This window comes from Leptidea sinapis, chromosome 15 (genome assembly GCF_905404315.1).
Source record: "Leptidea sinapis chromosome 15, ilLepSina1.1, whole genome shotgun sequence".
Taxonomy (NCBI): Eukaryota; Metazoa; Arthropoda; class Insecta; order Lepidoptera; family Pieridae; genus Leptidea; species Leptidea sinapis.
This window is the reverse complement of record NC_066279.1, coordinates 5940920-5965585: the sequence shown is the minus strand read 5'-3', so window position 1 is coordinate 5965585 and position 24666 is coordinate 5940920. Positions and strand designations below refer to the sequence as shown.

The 24666-nt window shown below is 33.7% G+C and overlaps 3 protein-coding genes across 4 annotated transcripts; 1 reads left to right on the top strand and 2 right to left on the bottom strand.

The window, feature by feature from the left end:
- Window positions 1-331: 331 nt before the first annotated feature.
- Window positions 332-3195, bottom strand: LOC126968230 (chromatin modification-related protein MEAF6-like). The gene is made up of 4 exons (XM_050813105.1): window positions 2816-3195; window positions 2533-2736; window positions 2411-2447; window positions 332-1758 (listed from the first exon to the last, which is right to left on the bottom strand). The coding sequence occupies exons 1-4, from the start codon at window positions 2957-2959 to the stop codon at window positions 1337-1339; spliced, it is 807 nt and encodes a 268-aa protein (XP_050669062.1). The 5' UTR covers window positions 2960-3195; the 3' UTR covers window positions 332-1336.
- Window positions 3196-5520: 2325 nt separating this feature from the next.
- Window positions 5521-10622, top strand: LOC126968229 (peroxisome biogenesis factor 2). 2 transcript variants are annotated; one of them, XM_050813102.1, is made up of 6 exons: window positions 5521-5658; window positions 6022-6108; window positions 6200-6277; window positions 6408-6833; window positions 7530-7751; window positions 8835-10622. In XM_050813102.1, exons 2-6 carry the CDS (start codon window positions 6076-6078, stop codon window positions 8916-8918), a joined length of 843 nt encoding a protein of 280 aa, XP_050669059.1. In that variant the 5' UTR covers window positions 5521-5658; window positions 6022-6075; the 3' UTR covers window positions 8919-10622. The 2 variants fall into 2 exon arrangements, with proteins under 2 accessions (XP_050669059.1, XP_050669061.1); XM_050813104.1 differs by having other exon boundaries at window positions 5563-6108; window positions 8835-8947; window positions 10539-10622.
- A 5412-nt stretch (window positions 10623-16034) lies between these two features.
- LOC126968211 (uncharacterized) lies at window positions 16035-22864 on the bottom strand. The gene is made up of 4 exons (XM_050813074.1): window positions 22789-22864; window positions 21351-22445; window positions 18392-18491; window positions 16035-16776 (listed from the first exon to the last, which is right to left on the bottom strand). Exons 1-4 carry the CDS (start codon window positions 22795-22797, stop codon window positions 16667-16669), a joined length of 1314 nt encoding a protein of 437 aa, XP_050669031.1. The 5' UTR covers window positions 22798-22864; the 3' UTR covers window positions 16035-16666.
- Window positions 22865-24666: the final 1802 nt, after the last annotated feature.

Sequence of the window (24666 nt, the reverse complement as noted above, 5' to 3'; positions counted from 1 at the left end):
ACAGCGAATTATGAAATTTTACACAAATCTTAAATATGAGGTTTCACATTTAATCCCGACATTTTTAAGTTGTTTTGTAGATGCGAACAAAGTAGAATATTTTAGAACATTAAATCCCGAAATTTATCCCATTAGATCCCGGTTTCCCAAAGATATAAAAATTGAACGAACGAGGTCACCGGCAGAATAAAGTGATTATATAGCCAATGCATTAACTAGTCACATCTTACTACACACAAATCACTATCATGCAAGGTGTTCTTGAGTTATAAAAGGACATACAGACCGACAAAAATTTCAAAACTGTAGAACTCAAAAATCAAACTCAAAATTCAGTTGTAAAACATATATTTACTTATCACTAAATTTCACAAAAAAATATCAATGCAATCCAAATAAAAAACCTACCTAACTACTACCTTGGACTTTACCCATGACCCCAATGGTACATTCAGTAGTTGATTGATTGCGCCTCAAAATCATTTGTTTTGTCATCATACTTGTAGGTATATAGATCATAGCTCCCATTTAAAATGCAATAGGTAATAATAATCTAGGTATAGTTAACAATAATTATTAAGCTTCAAAAAACAAAAAGAAAATCATTACTATAAATCAAAAAATTAATGTGTGATGTGAAAAGTTTAGAGAAGAAATGGCAAGAAGATTGTCATTCTTATTAAGAGCTTATTAATTATTTAGAGCTAACAATATTATGTTATTGAAAACATGGTTTTTTTTTGGTAATTATAAATACATGTAAAAAGTACTTCTTTAGGATACTATCTAATATATAAAATTCTTGTGTCCAGGTGTTTGTTACCAAACTCCTCTGAAACGGCTGAACCAATTTTTTTTTAATTTTGTGTACACATTGTGTAGGTAAGAGAATCGGCCAACATCTTTTTTTCATACCTCTAAATGATACGGTGATATATATTTTTTATTTTTTGGATTTTTTTTTATTTTTACTTTAATATGATTCAGTATTGAAAAATACAGACAACTTCAAATTTTCGCCCTGCTAAAATCTACAACTATTTTTGGATCCCGATTTTTATATTATTCTGTTCCATCCTCAAATTTGCCATAGGGTTGCAAGATGGCAATCAAATACAATAATCGTAGTACAATATATTTGGTAGGTCTGAGAATCGGTTGCATCTATTTTTTATATCCGAAAATTTTTAATTATTGTTTTTTTTTTTAATTACTTGGGTCAGCATTATATATTTTAACTAGAGTGATCATTATTAAAGTTTACAGAACTGGCGACATCAATGTTTTTGCAGATTCAAAATAATTATACAATTTAAATGTTCATTGTAACTTTTTTCTAGCGTAGTCTAGCCTTTTTATTGTTTTTTTTAACATTACTATTACTACTGCTGTTCGATAATTTATGTTTCAAAGAGTGAGGTGTTGTGTCTCCTTTGTTTAAGAGGCTCACACTAATATCTTTATCTTTTGGAGTACCTGGTCTGCTTTCAAGACCAATACCCATAATGATTTTAGAATCACTTGAGAATGATTTTTGCAGTATGCTAGTAGTAGGAAGCTTTTGAGAAGGTTTTCCAATAGATGGGCTTTTATCTATACTGCCATTACTCTGCTGTTTTCCTGAGGACTTTGATGCTAAGCTTTCTGTAGATCCATGTATAGTAGTATGATTCAAGGACCCAATACTTAAGCCAGTACTTATTTGAGTGTCAGAAGAGTCTTCATTAATATGTGATTCTGTTTCACTGTTTCTTTCATCTAAAATTAAAAATTACTTATAAATAATAGCATCATTTCATTATCATAGATGTTCGCAGCTATTTATAACCTAGGTCCTAGGGAATCATTGAGAGCAAAATTCAAAGAAATTAACATCTTGACTGTTGCTTCTCAATATATTCTTGATAATGTAATGTATGTTCATAGGCACATAAGTGAATTTGCCAGAAACTGTCATAATCATAATATTAACACCAGGAACAGACATAAACTGATGATGCCTACTACTTGGCTAAGTCGAGTTAGTAAGTCTTTTGTGGGGCGATGTATATGCTTTTACAACAAGATCCCAGAAAATGTTAAAAGCAAAGGTGTTACGTTATTCATAAGAATTGTTAAAAAATGTTTGTGTGGTAAAGGTTACTATAACATAAATGACTTTCTTAATGATACCACAGATTGGGAATGGAGCGACCTCCCTCAGGCTATTAAATAATAAGTTTAATTGTACAATGTTACTTTAATTGTAAAACATATTTTTGATGAAAAAAAAAGGCCGCTGAGTTTGTTGCGCCCATTCTTCTCAGGCTTGAGGCATTCACTTTGGAATGGGTGGTAGTTTTTTTGACTTTCAATAAGTGATTTCACATCCTATTTTGAATAAAAATATTTGAATTTGTTTTATACTTACTTTTTGTTTCTCCAGCCTCAACTAAACCACTAACTGCCTAAAAAAATTAAGAGATAAAATTATTAAAAAAAATTATGATAAAAATGACATGATAATAATTTAATTCATAATTTTCAACAAACAGCCATAGAAGTAATAGAAGATTTCGAAAACAATCTCTCTGCTTCTTTAAACTTTCTGTTGCGCTTGTCTGCCTTAGGGTTGGTACTTTTATTTGTAGTTAGATATCTGTCCCACCCTCGAATAATATTTCCATAGAGCTGTGTGTCTTCTAAATAAGATCCTTCGAAAGCATATATTTGTCTTTCCAAATTTGCTAATGTTTCCTATAAATAAAATAGGTGTTAATCATGATAATATTAAAGTCATACTATTCTTAAATTACATTTTTTAGTTACTACTCACAGCTACTTCAGCTTTTCGTTTAACTAATTCAGCTAATTCAGCTCTAGTATCTGCAACAGACTGAGATGTTTTAATCTCATTATTGTTCTTCTTCGTTTCTACGCTTTGGGAATCACTGGCGGGACTTAATGGTGAAACAACCATCCTGAAGACTTTAATGTCTATTTAACTTTTGTCTTAAATGATCACTTTTGACTAAAATATGTTGCTACTTGCTTGAAAATAATATTGCGATTTTAGTGAATGCCAATCAGCCTAGTGAAACTCTATGAAAAAAGCGATTCGCTCGATCACAGAACACTTTTACTCTAACGAGAGGAACGCACAGAACCACAGTCACAGAACACTTTTACTCTAACGAGCGCTCGATTGTCGATTAAGTAATAAAACGTGCAGTCATTGTCATTGATAGATTGACAGATGACGGCTATAAACTTGTAAAATAAGGTGATAGCCGAAATCTAATACGATATTAACAACTGTTTGCTTCCTAACTTAGCTGGATTATACTTCGCCGCCAATCGCCATCCTGTAAGTAATTACTAGGTACCTACTATTTCAAATGACTTACTTTCATACTAAACTATAGGTAGTCTGTAGGACTGTGCATATAGTCTATTTTTCCTTATTAGTTGGGCTATTTTGATGTTATACAGTTTATATGTCAAAATACAAAACGGAGTAAAAAAATAATCTTTTATACAAATACTTTAAGGATGCAGATTAAATTGTTATACCATAAAATATATTTATTATAAGCAAACATCCAAAGTATTAATTTTTAACGGAGAATTTTTTTTTTTGGTACAAGAGATGTTTACAGTTCCACTTTGTAACTTTTCAAAACAAAATTTAATAATAACACAGTGATTCTTACAAAACGAAATTTATTTGTAATTAATGTCACCATCATAACATTTATCATTAATCTTATTTTTTGTTCTTAGTTTTTTGTTCTTTAACATACATACCAATTCCCCTGTCAACAAAGCCTTCGCATTTAGCGTCAACCCATATGAGCGAACATGTGAGTAATTCCAACAATTGTTTGGATTTCTCAGATAATCATAAAAGCCTCATCATTGAAACCTGGTTCTGCATTCACGTTTCGATACCACCTAAACAACGTAATAGGATGAAGGCTTTTATATTATATATATTAATATTCTTCGCAAATATTGACATGCTCCAGTGGAGTAAAATAGGTAGGAGTGAATTTTCGAAGTTCAGGCGGATGCGTAGTAAAAGGTTCTCGCATATTAACCGATAGTATTTTTATAATGTATTCTCACCACTGTTCATTCACCATTGTTCTCAGTTGCTTTTTCTATATCATCGCTAAGAGAATCATCGATTTTTTCAAGAATAAATTTTCTTTAATAAGTCTTTTGTTTTGTTTTTTTAGGTTCATAACTTGTTTGTCCTTAAAACGCAACTTTTGATAACATTTTCTAAGCTCTTTCCTTAAATGTGATGTTCTTGGTGTATCAAAGCCTGAATCTAATCCTTCTTGTGATGACACCGTAGATTTATGAGCGGGACTGATAACTTCTCTTATAGGCGATGAGCGTGGTTCTGATGTCGCAGCAGTCAACTCCTTTAAAAGATAATTAGTAAATTAGTAAAAAAATAGAGCAATACAGAACGAGATAAGAGAATTTTAATATATTTTAGTATACTTACGAAATCATACTGTGCTGGCGTCAATTGCTCAAATGATTCATTTTCCTCTTGACTTATTTTTCTATGATGACTCAGTCCATGATCATCAGCAAACTTAAAAAAATAATTATTAATCAAATAATTTTATGGATATTCATTGAATAAAAAAATAACTAGAATAAAATTCAGGAAAGACTCCATGTACAACTCGCCACAAAAGAGAAGCTATCGTTGTGTAGACTGTGTACATAATAAGTGACCGGCAAACTTGAATGGGATAAGTTTTTCATAACAATTTGTCACTACTGACCTCAAGGTGCGGAAAAGCTGTCTTTTTTAAACGCCTAAAACCTTTGGTGGTGATATATAAATCAGCCTCGAGGAAATGATTCGAGCAAATGACGCTCGATTTATTTGGTTTGTAAAATTCTTCGTTTCTTTCTCTTGCTACCAACTGGCGCCATTTCTCTTTCATTATGTCGTCTTCGGGAAAGCTGAAAAATATAGCTTTTACAGATTTGCCATGTGAAACAAATATCAATTATCACTAGAGTAATAATACGTCTGTGATAGCATGAAAATAACTTTAATTTGTAATTGTTCACGTTCTTGTAAGCCTTTCACGTTCACCGGCAATGGCGTTACACAAAATGAATTATGGCTAATCATTGTACACCGAGCTTTTAAAAAAAACTTATACTTTATAGTTATCATTTCTGACTAATGATGTGCTGGTCGCGTGACTTTTTCTTTCAAGTTTCACCTGTCTTTTTCTGACATGCGGGAGAGAAAGGAATATTTGTCAATAGTTGTACCTTAATAAAAAAAATAATCGTTTTACTATATTATTTGCCCTTTTTGCAATCCAATCAACAAATAAAATAAACTTACCGGTGATAAGTTACACCATCTTTTTTTTGCGTCGTTAACGTATTATTTGAGCACTTTTTTATGGCACACTTGGGCATCTCAAGGCTTGTTGATTGACATACAGTTGACACACGACTAAGGAGAAAAGTGTGCTTACAATTTACATTGGCTATATGATAAGCACACTTGCCTATTTTTGCCGTTCCACTGTTCAAAGAGGATGTAAATAGGATACGTATTACGTAATGTAATATTTATTTGACCAATTCAGATTGAGCGAACGCCGAACATTAGAGTAAAAATATTCTTTGGTAAAAACTAAAACTATTCTTTGACTGCGAATGATAATATTATATCCGTAATAATTAGTAAAGAAGAGAATGTAATTGTTAAAACTTATTATTTGTTCAACATGTGTTAACTATGCATTTTATTAATTAATATTGATATGAGCTGATATGATTATATTATGTATAATTTTTAATAGTATTTTATTTACTGTTGTGGTTGTGGCTACTGGCTGTGGGCAATTGGTAATTGGTACAGTAAATTTAATCTTTGAAGTTGGTCGGGAATTGGGATGAGTATTAACTATTCAATATTATACTGATAATCACTTAGGCTGTGAGCACTAATTTGAATATTTATATTAACAATATTTTTAAAATCTTCAGTTTCATGAAATTATTGGAATAATTGAAATCAAAATATTTTGTTAAATACATATAATGTCTCTGACTTATATACCTAGAGTTACACAGGTTAGTTACTATTACTTACATAATAAATCAATTATATATTTGAATACATGTACTGTTTTTATAATATGAAGTATAATTGGTTATGTTTTAGTTGGATTCATTGCAATTGGATGAAGAGCTTGAAGAACTCTTAAAAAATATTCTTTTGCAAGCAACTAAGTTTTTGGAGGTAAAAAGAGAATTTCTAATTCTGTTGTCATACATTATTCCATTTGTTTATATAATTACAACCTAATTATTTATACTCTACACAACTTAGTAATTGGGTCCTAATGAACAGTGTTTATTTTATTTAATAGCCAGGGATTCTACAACCAGTTTTACCGGAGTTGGAACTATTAATTAGATCATGGATATTCAAATACTCTGTGTATGACAAAAAATGCACCTTTGGCCAAGAAATGTTATCATTGAAGTACAAAGCTGATAATATATCACAAAGTAAACTGTATTGGTATTATGGCTACACAGTTGGACTTAAATACATTAAGGACAGATTATTATATAGTTTTACGTGTAACACAAAGGTGCAGAATATTCTATACAAGTTGGAGATATTTCAGTCAATTGGAGATATTGTAAATTTTCTTTTTTTCATCCAAAATGGAAAACATCCGACATTTATTGATTCAATTCTGGGCCTACAATTGACCGCTGATAAAGTAGTGAGAGAAGATTTGACAGACTTGTCATGGACAAGAGAAATTTTGTGGCATAATTTCATTGTAAGTCATTTCTTTATTACTTATTCATTTTATTTTAATTGTCACATTCTTTTGTTTCTCAATTTGTAATGAATTCTAGCATTACAAATTACATTATGTTTAATAAATATACTCTCACAACTATTACAAATATCAAAGCAAGTCCCTAACGGCCGTTCCCAATATTCAGTCTATCTCTTACATCAGATAAAAATCGTAACTATCGTCGACTTTTACTCACGACTCACTAGCAATAGAAGTTTGTATGGAAATTTAAATTCACGGGTCCCAATATAAGTCGACTTACTGGGTATATTGGAATAGCTTCAGATTATTGACTGCTAGTTACTGACAGTGGAAGGTAGTAAATTATCTCTATCTGTAGATAGTATAATGGGAACTTATCACTAAGTTGTTAAAAAGGATCACTTGGTCCCACTTCCCCATTAATATATAATTTCCAATATTGCTTGTGTTATTTATATACCTGTCTTATGAGCTTTAGATGAAACATGGAGAAATCTAAATGGAAATAAAATGTACAGTAGATAAGCATTACTATTTGAAATATTATATTAAGGCGACATTAAATGCCAGCGACCTATGAGCGATCGCCCACCCGCCATCAATGTAACAAAGCTAATATTTTCAAAATTCTTTATAATGTACTATATTCCCAGTCTATATATTTGTACTAATCAAGTAAATAATTTGTAGGAATTGATTGGTACAGTACTGTCAATAGTCAACATGTTTGGATTAAGGCAAAGATTGACTAAGACATTGAAGTATGTTTGGTGGAGAAAACATGTCCGAACAGTGACAACACCGAAGGAAGCAAGAATGACTATTCACACTACTTGCGCCTGTTGCTCCGAGAAACCTGTTATTCCACATGTTATGGGTTGTGCTCATATCTTTTGTTACTATTGTTTACAGGTATTGTATTATTTTATATAGAAGCCTATATTATAGCTTATACACTTGACTTTGTTTTCCACATGATATTTAAATTATCTATATAATGGCAATAAGATATTATGTTCCTGTAGTAAAATAGTGTGTACCTATATTTCAGTAACGGATCTATCAAATGCTATTATATGTTTGACAGACAGACTGATAAAAATATTTTTTGTTTTTTGGCTCCTTTGGTCTAATAAAGAGGAGTCGAGGAAAAAAGGAGGTTAGAAAAAAATAGTAGATAAATCTCAACAGTAGTCGGTTTAAAAAGTAGGTTTTAGTAACCAGTAGTAAAGTTTTTTTTTTATGGAATAGGAGGACAAACGAGCGTACGGGTCACCTGGTGTTAAGTGATCACCGCCGCCCACATTCTCTTGCAACACCAGAGGAATCACACGTTGCCGGCCTTTAAGGAAGGTGTACGCGCTTTTTTTGAAGGTACCCACGTCGTATCGTCCCGGAAACACCACACAAGGAAGCTCATTCCACAGCTTTGTAGCAAGTGGAAGAAAGCTCCTTGAAAACTGCACTGTGGAGGACCGCCACACATCCGGTTGGTGGGGATGATAGCCTAACTTGTGGCGTGTCGTGCGAAGGTGGAATTCGGTGGCAGGAATCAGGTTAAACAGCTCTTCGGAACACTGCCGCGCATTCTTAATCCTAGACTTATCTTATTTCTTATCACTAACGTTATTTCGATGCTTAAGTCCGTACGCCGTATCCAAATATACCTAACGGCGGCGAAAGCTAAGAATCGTCAGTGACAAGTCCAATAATTTTACCGACATAATTTGAGTTTAAAAGCTTTTAAAACAGAATGCGCAAGTATTTGTTTTGATTATTTAACACCTAACGCAACAATAAAGTTAGTGCTTGATTTAGCAAACGGATTTTTTTTAAATATTGTCGCATAAAGAATGTGGTTAGTGATTTTTAAATAAAGTATGACATAGAAAAAATATTGTGAGTGCGTGTAGGATATTATTCTGTTGTTTAGAATTTTACTATAAATATTGATTTTTTCACATGGCTTATAAGGCACATAATTTTTAATTGCAGGCAAACAAAATGGCCGATCCTGATTACACATGTCCTAAGTGTTATTATGGTGGAAAAGAAGTTAAAAAATTGGTGATTGCTTAAGCTCACTATTCGAAGTTATAGATAATATACTAGTCAAAACAAAATAAGGGCCACCACGTTTTTACAGTATTCTCATGAATTCTTGAGGTTTAAAGGTTGATCAATGTTTCAGTTGGATAAATTGATTGATTTTTATTGTAGACAGCATAAAATAATGAGGCATTCCATTAAAAAAAGAAATTTGCTCCACTTTTTCAAAAAATTGACATTTTTGTAAAAATAATTAGTGAGGAAAAAAATTCTGAAAAAAAAAAACAAAATGTTTCTTGATTTATGACCTTCCTCAATATCCAGTATGCCGTCCTCGATTACTAATGCACTCTTGAAGCCTAGAAGGTACATTCTCCACCAGGTGAACCACTGTTTCTTGAGGAATTTGTTCCCAGCTTGATTTCAGAACGTTTATTAGCTGTCTTTCATTGTGCTCGGGTTGGTTTGTGCTTCGAACACTGCATTTCAGTAAATCCCACATGTGTTTAATGGGATTTAGATCCGGACTGTTTGCAGGCCAGGCCAACACCTGTATACCAGCCTCCTCTAGGGCTTCTCTGGTGGCCCTACCTGTATGAGCGCGAGCATTATCGTGCATCAGATGGAATCTTGCGCCGATTCTATGTGCATATGAGACCACATGGGGTCTTATGACCTCCTCGATGTAACTTTGAGCTGTTATTGTGCCTTCGTTTAGAATTACCAGCTCGGTTCTGCCTGACATAGAGATTCCTCCCCATACCATAACATTGGGGCCCCCAAATCTGTCACTTTTATGGATGCAAGCATCCGAAAATCGCTCACCTTCACGCCTCCAGACCCTAATGCGACGGTCATCACTAAAAAAATTAACTTTGCACTTATCCGTAAACAATACAGTCCTCCAATCATTCATATCCCACGCCAGATGCTGCCTCGCGAATGATAATCGGTTTGCACGATGAGCACTTGTTAATGGTATCCGCAATACATGTCTCCTGGAGAACTGCTGGTCTTCGTGTAAACGATTTCTAATAGTTTGATCACTAACACGTGTACCGGTCGCCTGCTGCAAACGGTTTTGTAACGAACGGGCTGTTATACAGCGTTCTCTACGCGCAGTCAAGCGCACGTAGCGGTCCTCCTGTGCTGTAGTTGCTCGAACTCTGCCAGATCCCCGTCTCCTGGTTAGTCTCCCAGTCTCTTGAAAACGATTCCTAGCATTCTGGATCGCTCGCCGGGAAAAACCCAGCTGCAACGCCACAGAACGCTGCGAATGGCCTTCTTGAAGCAATGTTACGGCCCTAGTTACGGTTCGCAAGTCCATATGACTTCGAATTCTCGGCATAACTTTTAAAATGTTAATTCAGCCACTAGTCAAACGAAACTTACAGTGTTCCTGAGAGAATCGTCAATTTGACTGAGTTGAAATCCGTCTTAATATCGGGTAGAATCAAGTGGTTGCAATAAATTATCTAAAACTACCCACTTTAAGCAATTATGCGGGTGGAATGCTCAAAAAAAGTGTGTAAAAAAATAAGGTAACACCACAATAAAGTATCAGCTACTTGAGAATGCATAAAAAATAAATTATCGCTAGCGAGGCCAAAAAAATCAAGTGGCCCTTTATTTTGTTTTGACTAGTATATATTATACAAGAATTGAATTAATATAACAATTATTGGTGCTTGGCTGTGATAAAATACTTAAATAAATGTTTTATACAATTTAAAATTGTTTTTATATCTAATAATATCAAAAGTATCTATCCTCTAGCACCTTTAGTTTATAATTTACAAACGTCTGCCTGCGATTTTCCGACATTTTCGTTTCAATTTTAGTGCCGGCTACCCTAATTGATTTCCTAAAAGTGGAGAAGCCTTAGTAACTCCTCATTGTATAAGCCAGTAAAAGTTCCGCCTAATTCCTCTATTAGGGATTAGCTAGAACAGAAGGACAGACAGACACATTAAGGGTTTTTGATGTGAGTTTCAATCTTTCAATGTCAAAGTTTCAATTTAATATAGGTACATTTATCAGATTTGTTATTTTGAGATACCTACCTACATATATTAATTATGTTTAATTTAAAACATTTATAGTATCAATCAAGGCTTCTTTCCTCTCAATATGTCAACAAGAGGAACGGTAGAGTTGTGTGACTTTCGAGCCACAGTTTGTAGCCCGAATGTTTCATTCAAGTGCTCCCGTCAACAGAGACGGGAATTTCTGAGCAAGATTGTATTAAGTTGAGATATGGTTAAAAAACATATTTTTCTATTTATACATATAAAAAATGTGAGTCTGCGTGCAAGTCATACACGGTAGAAGTGAAACTTCTGAAAAGTTCCTAGGTAAAAATACTCTTTAAAAATAATTAAAAAAATAAACGGTCACTTCATGTAAACTCTTATATTTATAAATACATAAAAAAAGAATTAGGATAATTGAAAACAATTCAAAATTCATCATTTTCAATAAGTATTTTTAATCAGGGGTATCTATGAGAGACTGAGATGTATATAGAGTATCGGGAGTATCAGGATAAATGTAAGGTGTAGATACTATCATTCACCAAGCTAAAAAATATTTAATATTTTAATGTAAACAGTTATATTACATGTATTACAAATTCTGCAGCTTTACAAACCACATATATATACGTCGTTTGAGGCATATATTTAATCCAACTCCATCTCGTGAGCTTGCTAATTTGTGGTTCTCATTCTTACTATTCACAGTTAACAAGTCGATGCAACCCATGCATTTTAAATGGTGATGTGGAGATCTCACCACAAAACCAGCTATATATCCAACTATTTTCGAAATAATATATTCACAACCTTGGTTATGATCTAGTAAATGAGACATTATGCCTCCATTTTCTTTTTAGTTATCTCAAATATAAACGTCACTTTCATTCTTTCAGCATTTATATGATGAATATGGATGTTTGTGTCCGAGTCAAGGATGTTTAAATGTATTTATGTATGTTTATATGAATTTATGTATATTATATTAAATATATCGTTGTCTTGTAAAGATAATTTGTGTAAAAAGTGTGTCAATATTATTATTATTATTATTATTCTCATGTGCATCATCGGTCCGTGAAGATGAGGTAGTTGTATTAATATTATGCAGTAAAGAAGAACACATCAAAATACTGACGATTTCTAGTGTTTCGTGTTCGTGTTCGTTAGCACACAGTTTCCTGATTTCAACGATTTTAGTTCCATGTGGCAAAACAATTTCCGAAAGATGCCTTTTAGTTGCTTGGCATTACTGTTATCGTTATAACCACCACGCATAGCCCCTTTTACGTATAGCCCCAAAAATAATATCCAAAATTCGTTCTTTGCACCCTCGAGATCCTCGGATACGATATACATATTGTTGAAAACATAATTGTGCGCGGCGGCCATCTTGGATTTCAAATTCGTTCTCTGCACCCCCGAGAGCATCAGATAGGATATCCATATTGTTATAATCATTATTTGGCGCGGCAGCCAAAATAATACTTATATAAATAATAGCTGTCAACGGCACCTCTATCGTTTCGCTTTTTCGTTACATCGAGTTTCAAATCACATCGATTCTAAAGTAGTTTTACTTAAAAAAGCCTAATTCACAATCAAGAAGACGAGAGATCTTAAAATTAAGTTTAATTCAATGTGAATGAGTTTAAACAATTGAACACCAAGCCACTTGCACCAGATGATTGATTCAATAAATGTATCTAAATAAATTCATTACAATTAACGTATAAAGAAATCTCGTCGATTCTGATTCTCGTTCTAGTACGAATAAAATGGAATATCGTTTACTATAATCGATAATGCGAATGAAATAAAACAATTGAATACAAGTGTGCAGGGAAAGCTGGGAAAGTAAGGGGTGGCTTCGCACCGAATATACATGATACACTTTTGTGTGTTCAAAATATTTCGAGTTGGTAGAAAGGTAGTACATAGATAAAAAATGGATCGAGATTTCCACTAACCTGTATAAATACTACTGGACAGGCTGTTCCATATGTTTGACAGCAAAATTTTGTGCCTATTTGAATCGCCACTCGCGAGCGTCCAGACAACTAATCTTGACGTATAATATAAAAAAAAATTAACGAAAAAACAACCGACTTCAAAAACACTATTCCAAAACTATAGATATAATATGCACTAAAAAGTATAAAAATAATTGCGTATTTTTATACAATCTAATTAATTAATCTAATTCTAGTTACGATTATTGAATCGGTGTCCTTCGGAACGTACAATACTCTGTTTTTTTTTGTTTTTTGAATTAATTTCGTTCGGTTTCCGTGTTATTTATACTTCAAGAATCAACGTAATAAAGTACACAATTTATTTTTGTAAATAACTGTAGAGCTAATACGTAACTACTAAGATACATGAACGGCAATACTTCAAGCCGGCCCATATTCTAGCGCTGTACAAAGCGCAGGTCCGGCCATATATGAAGTATTGCTGTCATCTCTGGTCTGGCACATCAGCTCGATCCATTTAGGTTTAGGTTTAAATAACTTTATTCTCATTAAGACCTATTGTCACTTACATGAGAAATTAATATTTTACAAATCAAAGTAGGTACTTAACAACAATGATTATGGTGGGTACAGAATGCAATTCAATGTTAGGCAAACAGATAAGACATAAAACAACCTACATATGTTATTGAAACATTTCATAATTATTGAGTATGTGCCTTTGAAGGCTCGCTTTAAAAGAAGTCAATGTTTTAGCATTTCTTATTTCTGAGGGCAGGTTGTTATATATCTGAACTCCCTCAAAGGATTTGTCTGTTTTCCATAATTACTTCTCACCATTGGCAGCTCAATATGACTAGCTCTTCGTGTAACAGTTCTGGTTAAATTCCTTTTTTTAAAGAAGGATGTGTTAGTGTGAATTTTTTTATTTAAAACCTTGTAAATGAGTAAGCATGTAGTGTGTGTGTATAATTGTCTGATTGTCATAATTTTTGTTTCTGTATAGATTTTTTCAGTTGAAGTTAAGTAGGGATAATAAAACAGTAGCTTTAGTAGTTTAGTTTGTGTTGTCTGTAGTTTAACTAATTTCGACTTTGCAGTACAGCCCCATATTTCTATGAGATACAATAGGTGTGGTTTAACTAGTGAGTTGTAAATTGTAAATCGGACACGGCGTAGAATAGATCTGACAATGTTTCGCAACATACCAATTAGAGATGATAATTTTGTTCTTACTTTATCGATATGTGGAATCCATGCCATATCACTGTCCAAAATGAGGCCTAGATATTTCTCTTCTCTTTTTTCTTCGATTTGTTGATTATTTATTCTTAAATGTGTGAAAGGAGGAATAGTTTCGTTTTTTGCTTTAAAGATGATGTACGAGGTTTTAGATATGTTTATAGTTAAAAGGTTACTTTGAAAGTATTGAAAAATAGTATTAAGATCGGCCTGTGCCAAAGAAACAAGTTCATTAATTGATTTTCCAAAGTAAACAAGGCAAGTGTCATCAGCATAAAGCGTAATCTGTCCGTGCAAACCTATTTCATGAATGTTGTTGACATAAATTAAGTATAAAAGGGGTCCTAAGATTGAGCCTTAAGGCACCCCGTACAAAGGTGATAAAGGCTTACTTTGATGATTATTTATTTTAACAATTTGCTGTCGTTGACTCAAATATGATTCAAAAATTTTTAGAGCTATTCCTGTGATACCCAGATTTGCTAATTTCTGTAGTAAAAGTGTGTGGCTGACAGTATCAAATGCTTTTTTTAAGTCGATGAAAATCCCTAGAGCTATATTTTTTTGGTCAATGTTTGTTTTTATTTTAGTAACTAAATCTATAGTAGCAGATACTGTACTGGATTGTGATCTGAAACCATATTGATGTTTGGAGAGAAAGTCTATTGAGTTAAGATAGTTTTGTAATCGTTTATGGAGTATTCTTTCTAATATTTTAGATAGTACGGGCAGAACAGATATAGGTCGATAATTTCCCGGTTCCGATTTTAAGCCAGATTTATAGGTAGGACAAACTTTCGCAATTTTCAGACTATCAGGAAAGATGCCGATAAGCATGAGATGATTAAAACATTTAACTAGTGGGTCGAGCGATTTGATGCATTTTAGCATTTTTGTAGTAAGACCACCTACACTAGTACTACAATTTGGATCAAGCTGATCAATTATTTGGTTGACTTCATCTACACTACAAGGCTCTAGGGAGAAAAGTGATGGCTTTGTGGTATCTGCACTTGAGCAAGACGTAGTGTTTTTTTGCGTGTAATGAGAGTGAGATGGAATTTGATTTGCCAGAATTGTGCCGATTGTTGAAAAGTATTTGTTAAATTCTTCACAAATTTCTATAAAATCCGTTATTAATTTAGAGTTGATGACAAGCTTTGAGGGAGTTATCACAGTTTTAAGTTTGTTTTTAATAAGATCGTTGATCAAATTCCCCATTTTTTTTTGCTTTTCATTCATCATTTGACCGCATTCAACGCAGAGCAGCTCGAATTGTCGGGAACCAGAGTGATCCAGCCGTTCACAGAACAGTGCTCTGGGCGTCACTTGGCGTTGCGTAGCGACAATTATCACAGAGAGTCTTCCGAAGAGCTGTTTCACCTGATTCCTCCAGCCGAATTCCACCTTCGCACGACACGCCACAAGTTATGATATCATCCCCACCATCTGGATGAGTGGCGGTCTGACATGATCTGACAAAGCTATGGAATGAACTTCCTTGTTTGGTGTTTCCGGGACGATCAGAAAGGGGTACCTTAAAAAAAAAGCGCGTTCCTCTCGTGTTGCAAGAGAATGTTCATTTGTCTTCCTTTTCCATACAAAAATATGAACATGATAAGTGAAAAAATCACATAAAATAGGTAGTAAGTTGAAATATATAATATAATAAATTATTATGCCATTTAATATCTCTGTTGCTTAGCAGAACAACAATTTTTTTTGATTGAAAATATGGTTTGCTCATATAGGATGGATGACGATTAGATTGCACAAGATTTCAGTTAGTTTTCAACTTGTGCAGCCAATCTACTATTTCTGTGTTTAATATTTTGAGTATGTCGACTAGCACGCATCAATAAACATTACATCATTACAAGTAGAAATAATAAAACTAAATTCATTTTTTTTTTATTTACATACATTAATAACGCAAAGGATAATATAATGGATACTTATTCAACGTTACAAATATTTACACACTTAAATAAAATATATTAAAACAAAGGTACTGAAGAGATTGCGAAAAGCATGTTCTGATTTTTTTTAAATGGCTCTGCAGGAGTAAGTCGTATTCAAGTCTGTCAATTGAAATTAATACTTAAGTAGTTAATGTTTATATTTTTAAAAGAGCGCAAATAAGGAATACCTACTGGGAGGGATTCTTGAACTGGTTTTTGCCGTGTCTGAGAGCGGCAAGGAATTTTCAAGTTACTGTATCAATTTTGAGAAAACAAATGATTACTTTTATGATTAGAGTAAGCCTTTAATCATATTTTTTTTTCTATATTGTGCTTAAGGTATGAAATATTAAGTACTGTATGAAGGTACTTTAAACTTAAAATAATGCTTTGATTCCACATATTGATTTTTACATAATGTACATCTAAATCTATAAAAGTACAAATATATTAGTGTAGTTGTATATAAAGTTCTAAGTTAGGACGAACGAGTTCAAAATTCGATCCATATAAATGAATCGTTCTACTCTTTGATATCTGTGTATGGTATTCGTACTGATAATATTTTAATGTTTATCTTTACTATTATGTACGACGGCATGGAAACCAGTTTCCCAGTCAGCAACGTAGTTCACGGTGCGTGTTGAACCGTCCGCTTCCAGCAGCGAGTACTGACCTGAATATACAGACATTATTGATAACATTGAAATTACGACATATCTGGGTGTGTGTTACGTAAAAAGTTATGATATTATAATACTAGCTGACCCGATAGAGGCTGTTCTGTCAATAAAAAAAATATGATGTAAGTATTCGGGATTAATGTAGTGTAAAGCTATCGAAAATGTGTAATCTTATTTAAATAGTTAAAAATGAAACAAAAACGTATTTCTGAATGATCATACCCTTCAAATACCATTCCTTTTATGTAGTAGGCAAGGGTCATAATAATAATGGTGCTAAAGAGTAAAATATCTAACTTATTTAAAATATAAAAGATAAGGATTAATATCGTATTTGTATAAACAGCTTTTACATTATCACTTTATTATTGCTAACTTTGTAAAGTATTAAGATGTATATAGTATGTTAAAGATATCCTTAAGAGATAAACATATTCCTTCACGGACTTTTCTGTAGACCTATATAAGATACACAATCCCACAATACAAAATTTTGTTATATCTCAAAGGGTTTAGACAGCGTTTTCGTTAAAAGTTCCGAAAGTACTGATGTTTTCCCGTATCCTCCAACAAATATTGTTAATGAATACAAATTTCTAAAGTAATAAATATAGATATACCATAAAAAATATACTAAATACATCCTCGAGAATCATGCTATGAGATGAAAGCATGAAAATCGGAGCAGTAGTTTTTGATTTTATCGCGAACAGACAGGCAGACGCGGCGGAGGACTTTGTTTTATTGTAGTGATTTTGAAGTAAAATGTTAGACTGTTTTACACAGTTAACTTGTTCTAAGAACGCCTGAAAATATATTGAAAGTACTCTTTGTTTCACCTTAATACCAATTTAAGAATTTATAATACTAATATACATATAAAAAAAGAAATTACTGTGCGGGCAAGATAATAAATTGTGTGAATACAGAATTTGGAAATATTTACAATAGACTCTCAAGCGTCGTAGATTCCGGGTTCGAACCCGGAATTATTGCATATTTTTCTCGGTGTGAGCATTGCGATTCGGGTACATTCTGGGAGGGTAGTAAATAAATTATAATAATAAATAAATATAGTGTGGACTATACTCTCCATCCTTAATATGTGAACTCGAATACTCGCCTCGCACATAACTGTGACAGCTCTCTAATCACGTACAACCAAGAGAACCTCATACTTGGTGGTTAAAGACTGGCATTTTTTATGTATTCTGAGGACAAACAGGCGTACCACGAGGGTCACGTGATGGCCTCCGCTAATACACTTTTGCAACACCAGGCAAATCACTGGATTTGCCGGCCATTTTAGTAGTTGTATACGCTTTTTTGGAGGTACTCATGTATCGCAATAAACTCTTAAAATGACATCTTTCGCATTTTCACTTCCGCATGGTGGGTGTTGTGATTCATCAGAGTGTCAGCTCTCACTTACGATCTCGATTTTAGTTTGGCATTATCTGGTTATTACCTTTATCCGCACAAGGGCATATGTCCTGCACAAGGGCATATGTTCTGCGCAAGACTCATTCCGACCTCTTGACCTCTATTTCTCCCATAATTAATGTGTCATTGGATATTTGAAGAGAGAAATCAATTTAAAAAGTATACCTTTCACTACGTCACCATCTCTCTCTTCTTTTTGATGCTTGACATCACCGGTGTGGGGATCGTTGACAGCATATTCGTAGGCATACCGTGGGTTCGCGTCCTGAAACATGCAAAGATTTAAGTGATTGATATTTTACACAAACAAATTTGTTGGAGATATTTTTTGATACTATATTAATACCGTTGATATCTAATGAAAAAAATTATAATTTTTGAGAAACTCTAGGCTTTCTAACAAGGCTAATGTAAATAGGAACTATTTATTTACTTTCTTAGAAGCAAGTACAGGTAACTATATTTTCTGCCTTAATGCGTCAGATTGCTTGATTTAATTATTATATATATTATGAATGAAAGCATAGTAAAATGCAGTGATATGTCTATTAATACCAATGACGTCCTATACATATAGACAAATCACGTCGTATAAAAATAAAGCTGAAATATGGAACATGCCACAAATTACACAGTAATAAGTGACTTATTACTTAATTATTTAGTAAGCTTCGACTGCTATATCTATATATACATTGCCGCATTTACTCCAGTTGTTTAAAATATTCTTGGACAATAAGCAGCAATGTAAAACATTTATACAGTTCAGATTTGATTCGGAAAATGACAGATGACGCACGACTAAGGAGAAAAGTGTGCTCACATTGTCTTTAAGCACACTTTCGCCCGTCTTTTGCCGTTCTGATATCACACTGCGAATGACATGTCCTTATACGTGTATAGCACGTCATTTATAATACCTTCGATTGAATTAGTATGAAATTTCGCAATAGTATGCTGAAATAATTTCTTAAAACAACTGAATACTGTTTCTAAAGATCCAGTGATTGCAAATACGTGGTGTATTGTCGGAGTATTGTGATGCTAAAGCAAATTGCATTACAACATGCAGTTCAGTTTAAACCTTAATTGAAGTGCAGTGTTTGAAAGTAACCATTTAAGGAGTTGTTTAACAATCAACGCTAAATTTTCGCAAGTTGATTTAACAACTACCTACAAATGCATGTTAACCTCACCAAGAGTTTGATCTTTGGAGATAAACATTTCTAAATACTGGACATGTTGCAATAGTAAAAATATAATTTTCTTTTACCATAGTATTGCGAATGCAAATATGCTATGATCAAAAATGTTTACATTTTGCGTTATGGGGCTTTCGTACCAAATTATGATACTTGTATTATGATACATATTTTATGCAAAAGCTGAACAATTGTTTGTTTATTTGACAGAGAAGTCTCGGCGAATTTGCAATTTTCTCCAGTGCTGGTAAATTTCTCGCACTGAACCTGGTTAGACCAATCCGGATTATGAAGACTTTATATGTGAATAGTGGTCTGTAATACGTTCCCCCCACCGACATAAGGTTTAAGGTTTAAAGAGTTTATTTCTCAAAAAGAACAAAAGTTCACTTACATGAGAACAATAATTCTAAATAAATATAAAAGAAAACATAAATTTTTTAGTTACGGAGACTTTAAACAATAATAAATTAAAAACACGCTATGTTCTAAGGCAACAATCTATCTTTTGTGTTTGACAGTGCTTTTTTAATTTAGCTTTAAATTTTGGATAAGATTTTGCCTCAAATATATATTTCGGCAAGTCATTACATAACCAAACCTTATCTACCTATTAAAAAATGTACAACTTGTGCAACACAAAAATAAAAAAGCATATATTAATAATTGTTCAACTGACATACTAACTAGTATTTTTCGAGGGCTTTAAGTATATATATATATATATATTTTTATGGAATAGGAGGACAAACGAGCGTACGGGTCACCTGGTGCTAAGTGATCACCGCCGCCCACATTCTCTTGCAATACCAGAGGAATCACAAGAGCGTTGCCGGCCTTTAAGGAAGGTGTACGCGCTTTTTTTGAAGGTACCCATGTATCGTCGCGGAAACACCGCACAAGAAAGCTCATTCCACAGCTTTGTAGTACGAAGGAGAAAGCTCCTTGAAACCGCCACACATCCAGATGGTGGGGATGATAACCTAACTTGTGGCGTATCGTCCGAAGGTGGAATTCGGCGGCAGGATTCAGGTTAAACAGCTCTTTGGAACACGTGATAAATGCGGTAGAAGACACACAATGAAGCGACGCCTCTACGCAACGCCAAGAGATATTTTGTACTTTGTGTTTTTTCAACGTTTGTAAAACAAATTCACCTATATTCGGCAATTTCTTTGAAACAATTGGGTTACAAACTACAATTACTTATCAGAAAGCATCCTCAACGAATAGAAAAACACACCACCAACTAATATATTTTCTACACTAAAAATAACTCTGTTTGAAAATGTGCAATACTTTATATTCGCTATTAGTTATCAAAGTATATCTATTAATCATTACGAACGGCACCGAATGGTCACCGATTTATTTTAATCACGTCATCAAACTGCGTTGCAGGAAAGTGGCGTAATACACATACCTATTAGTGTTTATAAAAAACAAAAGTAAGTTCTACGAAATAGATGCAATTATGGGGCATATTGGAGCAATTGCTCGATTGATAAATACGATCAAAATACACATTTTGAATTAAATACATTTATGCCGTTCAGTGCCCATTACATTTAATTCAGGCAATCCACAAACGAAACAGAATTAATCCTATGTGTAACAAGAAACTTCTTGATTGTTTTGATAAAATTAATATTATTTAATAAGTTTTTAAATTTTATATATCACTATGTACTTTGAATAGTTTTGTTAAATAAACAAGAGAGGGCGCTTTAATATTAAGCAATAGTTTGAATTGAATGATTAATTAATGAAAAAATAATTGAATTTGAATCGTGATCATGTTTTTTTTTGTTGGTTTAGCACCAGTACGTTATACTCACTGTTGTAGTCTATTAATAATTATATTTAGTTTTTGGTGGAAATATTAGCTACAAATGTTCTTTAGATAATAAATATTTACTTACATAGTTTTCCAAAAACTCTGTGTGCACATTTTTCGTAGCGTGAGCTGATGAAGCAACATTAGATACAAGAGCGGACTGAACTTGTATTTGTCCATGTTGGATAACAGATGGTGCTGAATGTTGGACAATTGTTGCCTTTGCTGCTTGCGTTGGATACTGCTGGTATTGGACCGAAGGCGAGATTGAATACTGTAAAGAAGACGTTGGTTGACTGTGCTTTATCACTGTTTGTGAATTGTATGATGGTGCAGCAAATGTCCTCAATGGTTGTACCGGGCTAGGGGCTGGCAGGTAGGCCAAAGAAGGACCATTATTTGATTGGAGAGGTGCTCTATAAAACGGTCCCTCCTGGATATAGTTTGATTGACCTAAATATTGATTCGCAGTGGAACTATAGTCATTTGACAAATATCCCTGATTGTATTGGCTTGATGTGGCTGAACTTGATTGAACCTGCCCTTTTAAAGCTGGCGATGTTTCGTAACGAGCTCTTGGTGCAACATAAACTTGAGACACAACTGGACCTGTTGATTGAGCGCTACTGTAAGAATTCAGGGACGCCTTCGCGAGAGATCCTGTCGTTTTCGATGCATGTTGTGATATTATGTTGTCTGATCCGTAAATATTGTATGCTGGAGATATGGTGAATCTTGCGTGAAGAGGCGCTGCAGTGATTTTAGCAATTATTGGTGCTTGTGCATATGTCGGTGATGGAATAATTGTTCTCTGTGAAACTGTTGAAAGGCCTTCCGAGGTTGCATATCCGTGTTGTTCGCTCTGTGCATTTGATTCTGATCCAAAAGTTTGAGGTGACTGATGGTTGAGTTCTGTCTTATATGTTAGCTGCTTCGATGCCGGTTGGAAAAGAGTTGACTGAGAGTATGCATTATATTTCGGCGCGGGCGCTGGTACATTTGGTGTTATGAACCTTGGAGATTGAGGTTGAGGTGCAGCGTTGAGTTGCACAGCTGGAGTTGGATAGTAATACCCGGAATCACCGCAACCTTGCACACTTTGCACTTTACTCAAATGGTAATTAAGATCTGGATCGTGATAAGCGAAGGTCTTCGAAAGGACAGCAAGTAGAAGCACAACCTGCATCAAAACAAAAACAAATCAGTTAAGTTTATTCTTAGAACTTAGGTGTGTTAAAATATTTTATATAAAACTACCAATTTATTTTAAAAAGACGAAAAAATTTCTTTGCAAAGATTTCGGTTAGGTAGATACATGGCAATCTAAATATTTAATCATACGTTTGTTATGAATTAAATGGTTAATTATTTAAGCGCAACATCGTGTAATTTCTTATCCAATTGTGTAAAAAGCTGTTATTGTTATATTACAACTAGACACTTAAGTTTTATTTTACATGTAGGTACTAATGTAATGTACTTTTACATGGAACGCTAAAGCTAAGATAATATTTTTAACTTACAGGTTTCATTATTTTCTATGTTATCAATAACCGCACTTTATTGATAACTAATCACAAGTATAGTATTTGGCAAAGCGTAAATTGAAATGAGAGCAAAGTGTGCCCGCAAACTCTTATATAGCAATATCATGTGTGTAAGAACGGGTCATACTTTTTCACATTCGCTGTTAGTAAAGTGGGCGCGGTTTGCTGCTTTAAATTTAATAGACATGTAAATTATTTAAACAACTAATTTATGTGATTAATTTATTAAGTCCTTCGCAATATCTTCGCGATACTTTACGTGATTTGTAATAAGCAAGTTTCGATAAGCTGCGTTCAATTTTAATAATTTAAGAGGAAATTCTGAGATTGGCTGTTATTTTCTTATAAATAAAAGTAAACGTTTCTTTGTTTTTCATCTAGGCATACATTGCTTAATTGATTGTTATTAAAGTGGTTTATGTGGAGAAAATTTAATTTGTTTGCAGTATTTTTTCTCCAGATGGCATTGCAATACATGTTGAAATCGTTGAACTGACCTATAAGAAAACCTAAGATTGGGGATTGGTCTCCGCTGCGCTCCAACTAGATATCGCACTGCCTAAGAACAATTCTTTGTTTATTACGGCAACTATTAGATGCTTGTGTGCGTGGCATCTTAACACTCAATGGCATCTTTCAAATTTTGTAACATACGCTTCGTGTTATTTTACATTGAAATTAATAAAATACAAAATGCTTACTGATGATTATGTGATTCCAGTGCCTTTCTTAATTCTTGTAGTATGATATTTACAAAGTTTTAATACGCAGCCCTGCATTTTAGTTTAACTTATTAGCAAAGTTTAAAAGAAGATGTGGCACGTCAACGTCACACATTGTTCGAGATTGGCTCGAGTACGCCCACCTGAGCGTAGTATTAGATGCCGCACTTTGCGACTACGCCTGCGGTATCTAGTTGGAGCGCAGCGGAGACTAATCCTTAATCTAAGATGACAACTTATATAATTATGTAAGCTAATACGTAATATTTTTGGACTATTCATTGTGCTATAATTTACTATAAGCTTACATTAGATTTACATTAGCTTACAGATTATACTATATGACCATACCAGTGGGAGGCTCCTTTGCACAGGATGCCGGCTAGATTATGGGTACCACAACGGCGCCTATTTCTGCCGTGATGCAGTAATGTGTTAGCATTACTGTGTTTCGGTCTGAAGGGCGCCGTAGCTAGTGAAATTACTGGGCAAATGAGACTTAACATCTTATGTCTCAAGGTGACGAGCGCAGTTGTAGTAGTTGTAGTGCCGCTCAGAATTTGAGGTGTTTTTCAAGAATCCTGAGCGGCACAGCATTGTAATGGGCGTGGCGTATCAATTACCATCAGCTGAACGTCCTGCTCGTCTCGTCCCTTATTTTCATAAAAATAAGAATCAACCCTAGTGAAGAGTAACCGGTATGAACTAGTTTATAATAAATAAATTGGGTATAAACTCACAACATCTTGTTGACACAGTATTCTGTTATCCTTGCTAGTGATATCGAAAGGTTAAGAAGGCGTCGGTAACACCCATAACATCACACAATAGATCGTGGTGAACTTGAATGTCACTAACGCTTTCAAAGCTTCGTAAATAACACTGTTCATAGTTTAAATTATATTTAGGTTCAACACCGATGAAAATTTTTTGCAAAAATATCAAAAGCTGTTTGCCGTTTATGTTTATAATGATAAAAATAATAATGACATATTCCCTGATGACATTATGAATTTGTGCAATTTTAAAAGTAGCAATTATGACTTACAATACTTATGGATACTTACAATACTTAAGCCGCAACCTGAGAGTTGAACTTAGTGTACAAGATTTTATGACGATACGTCACTCG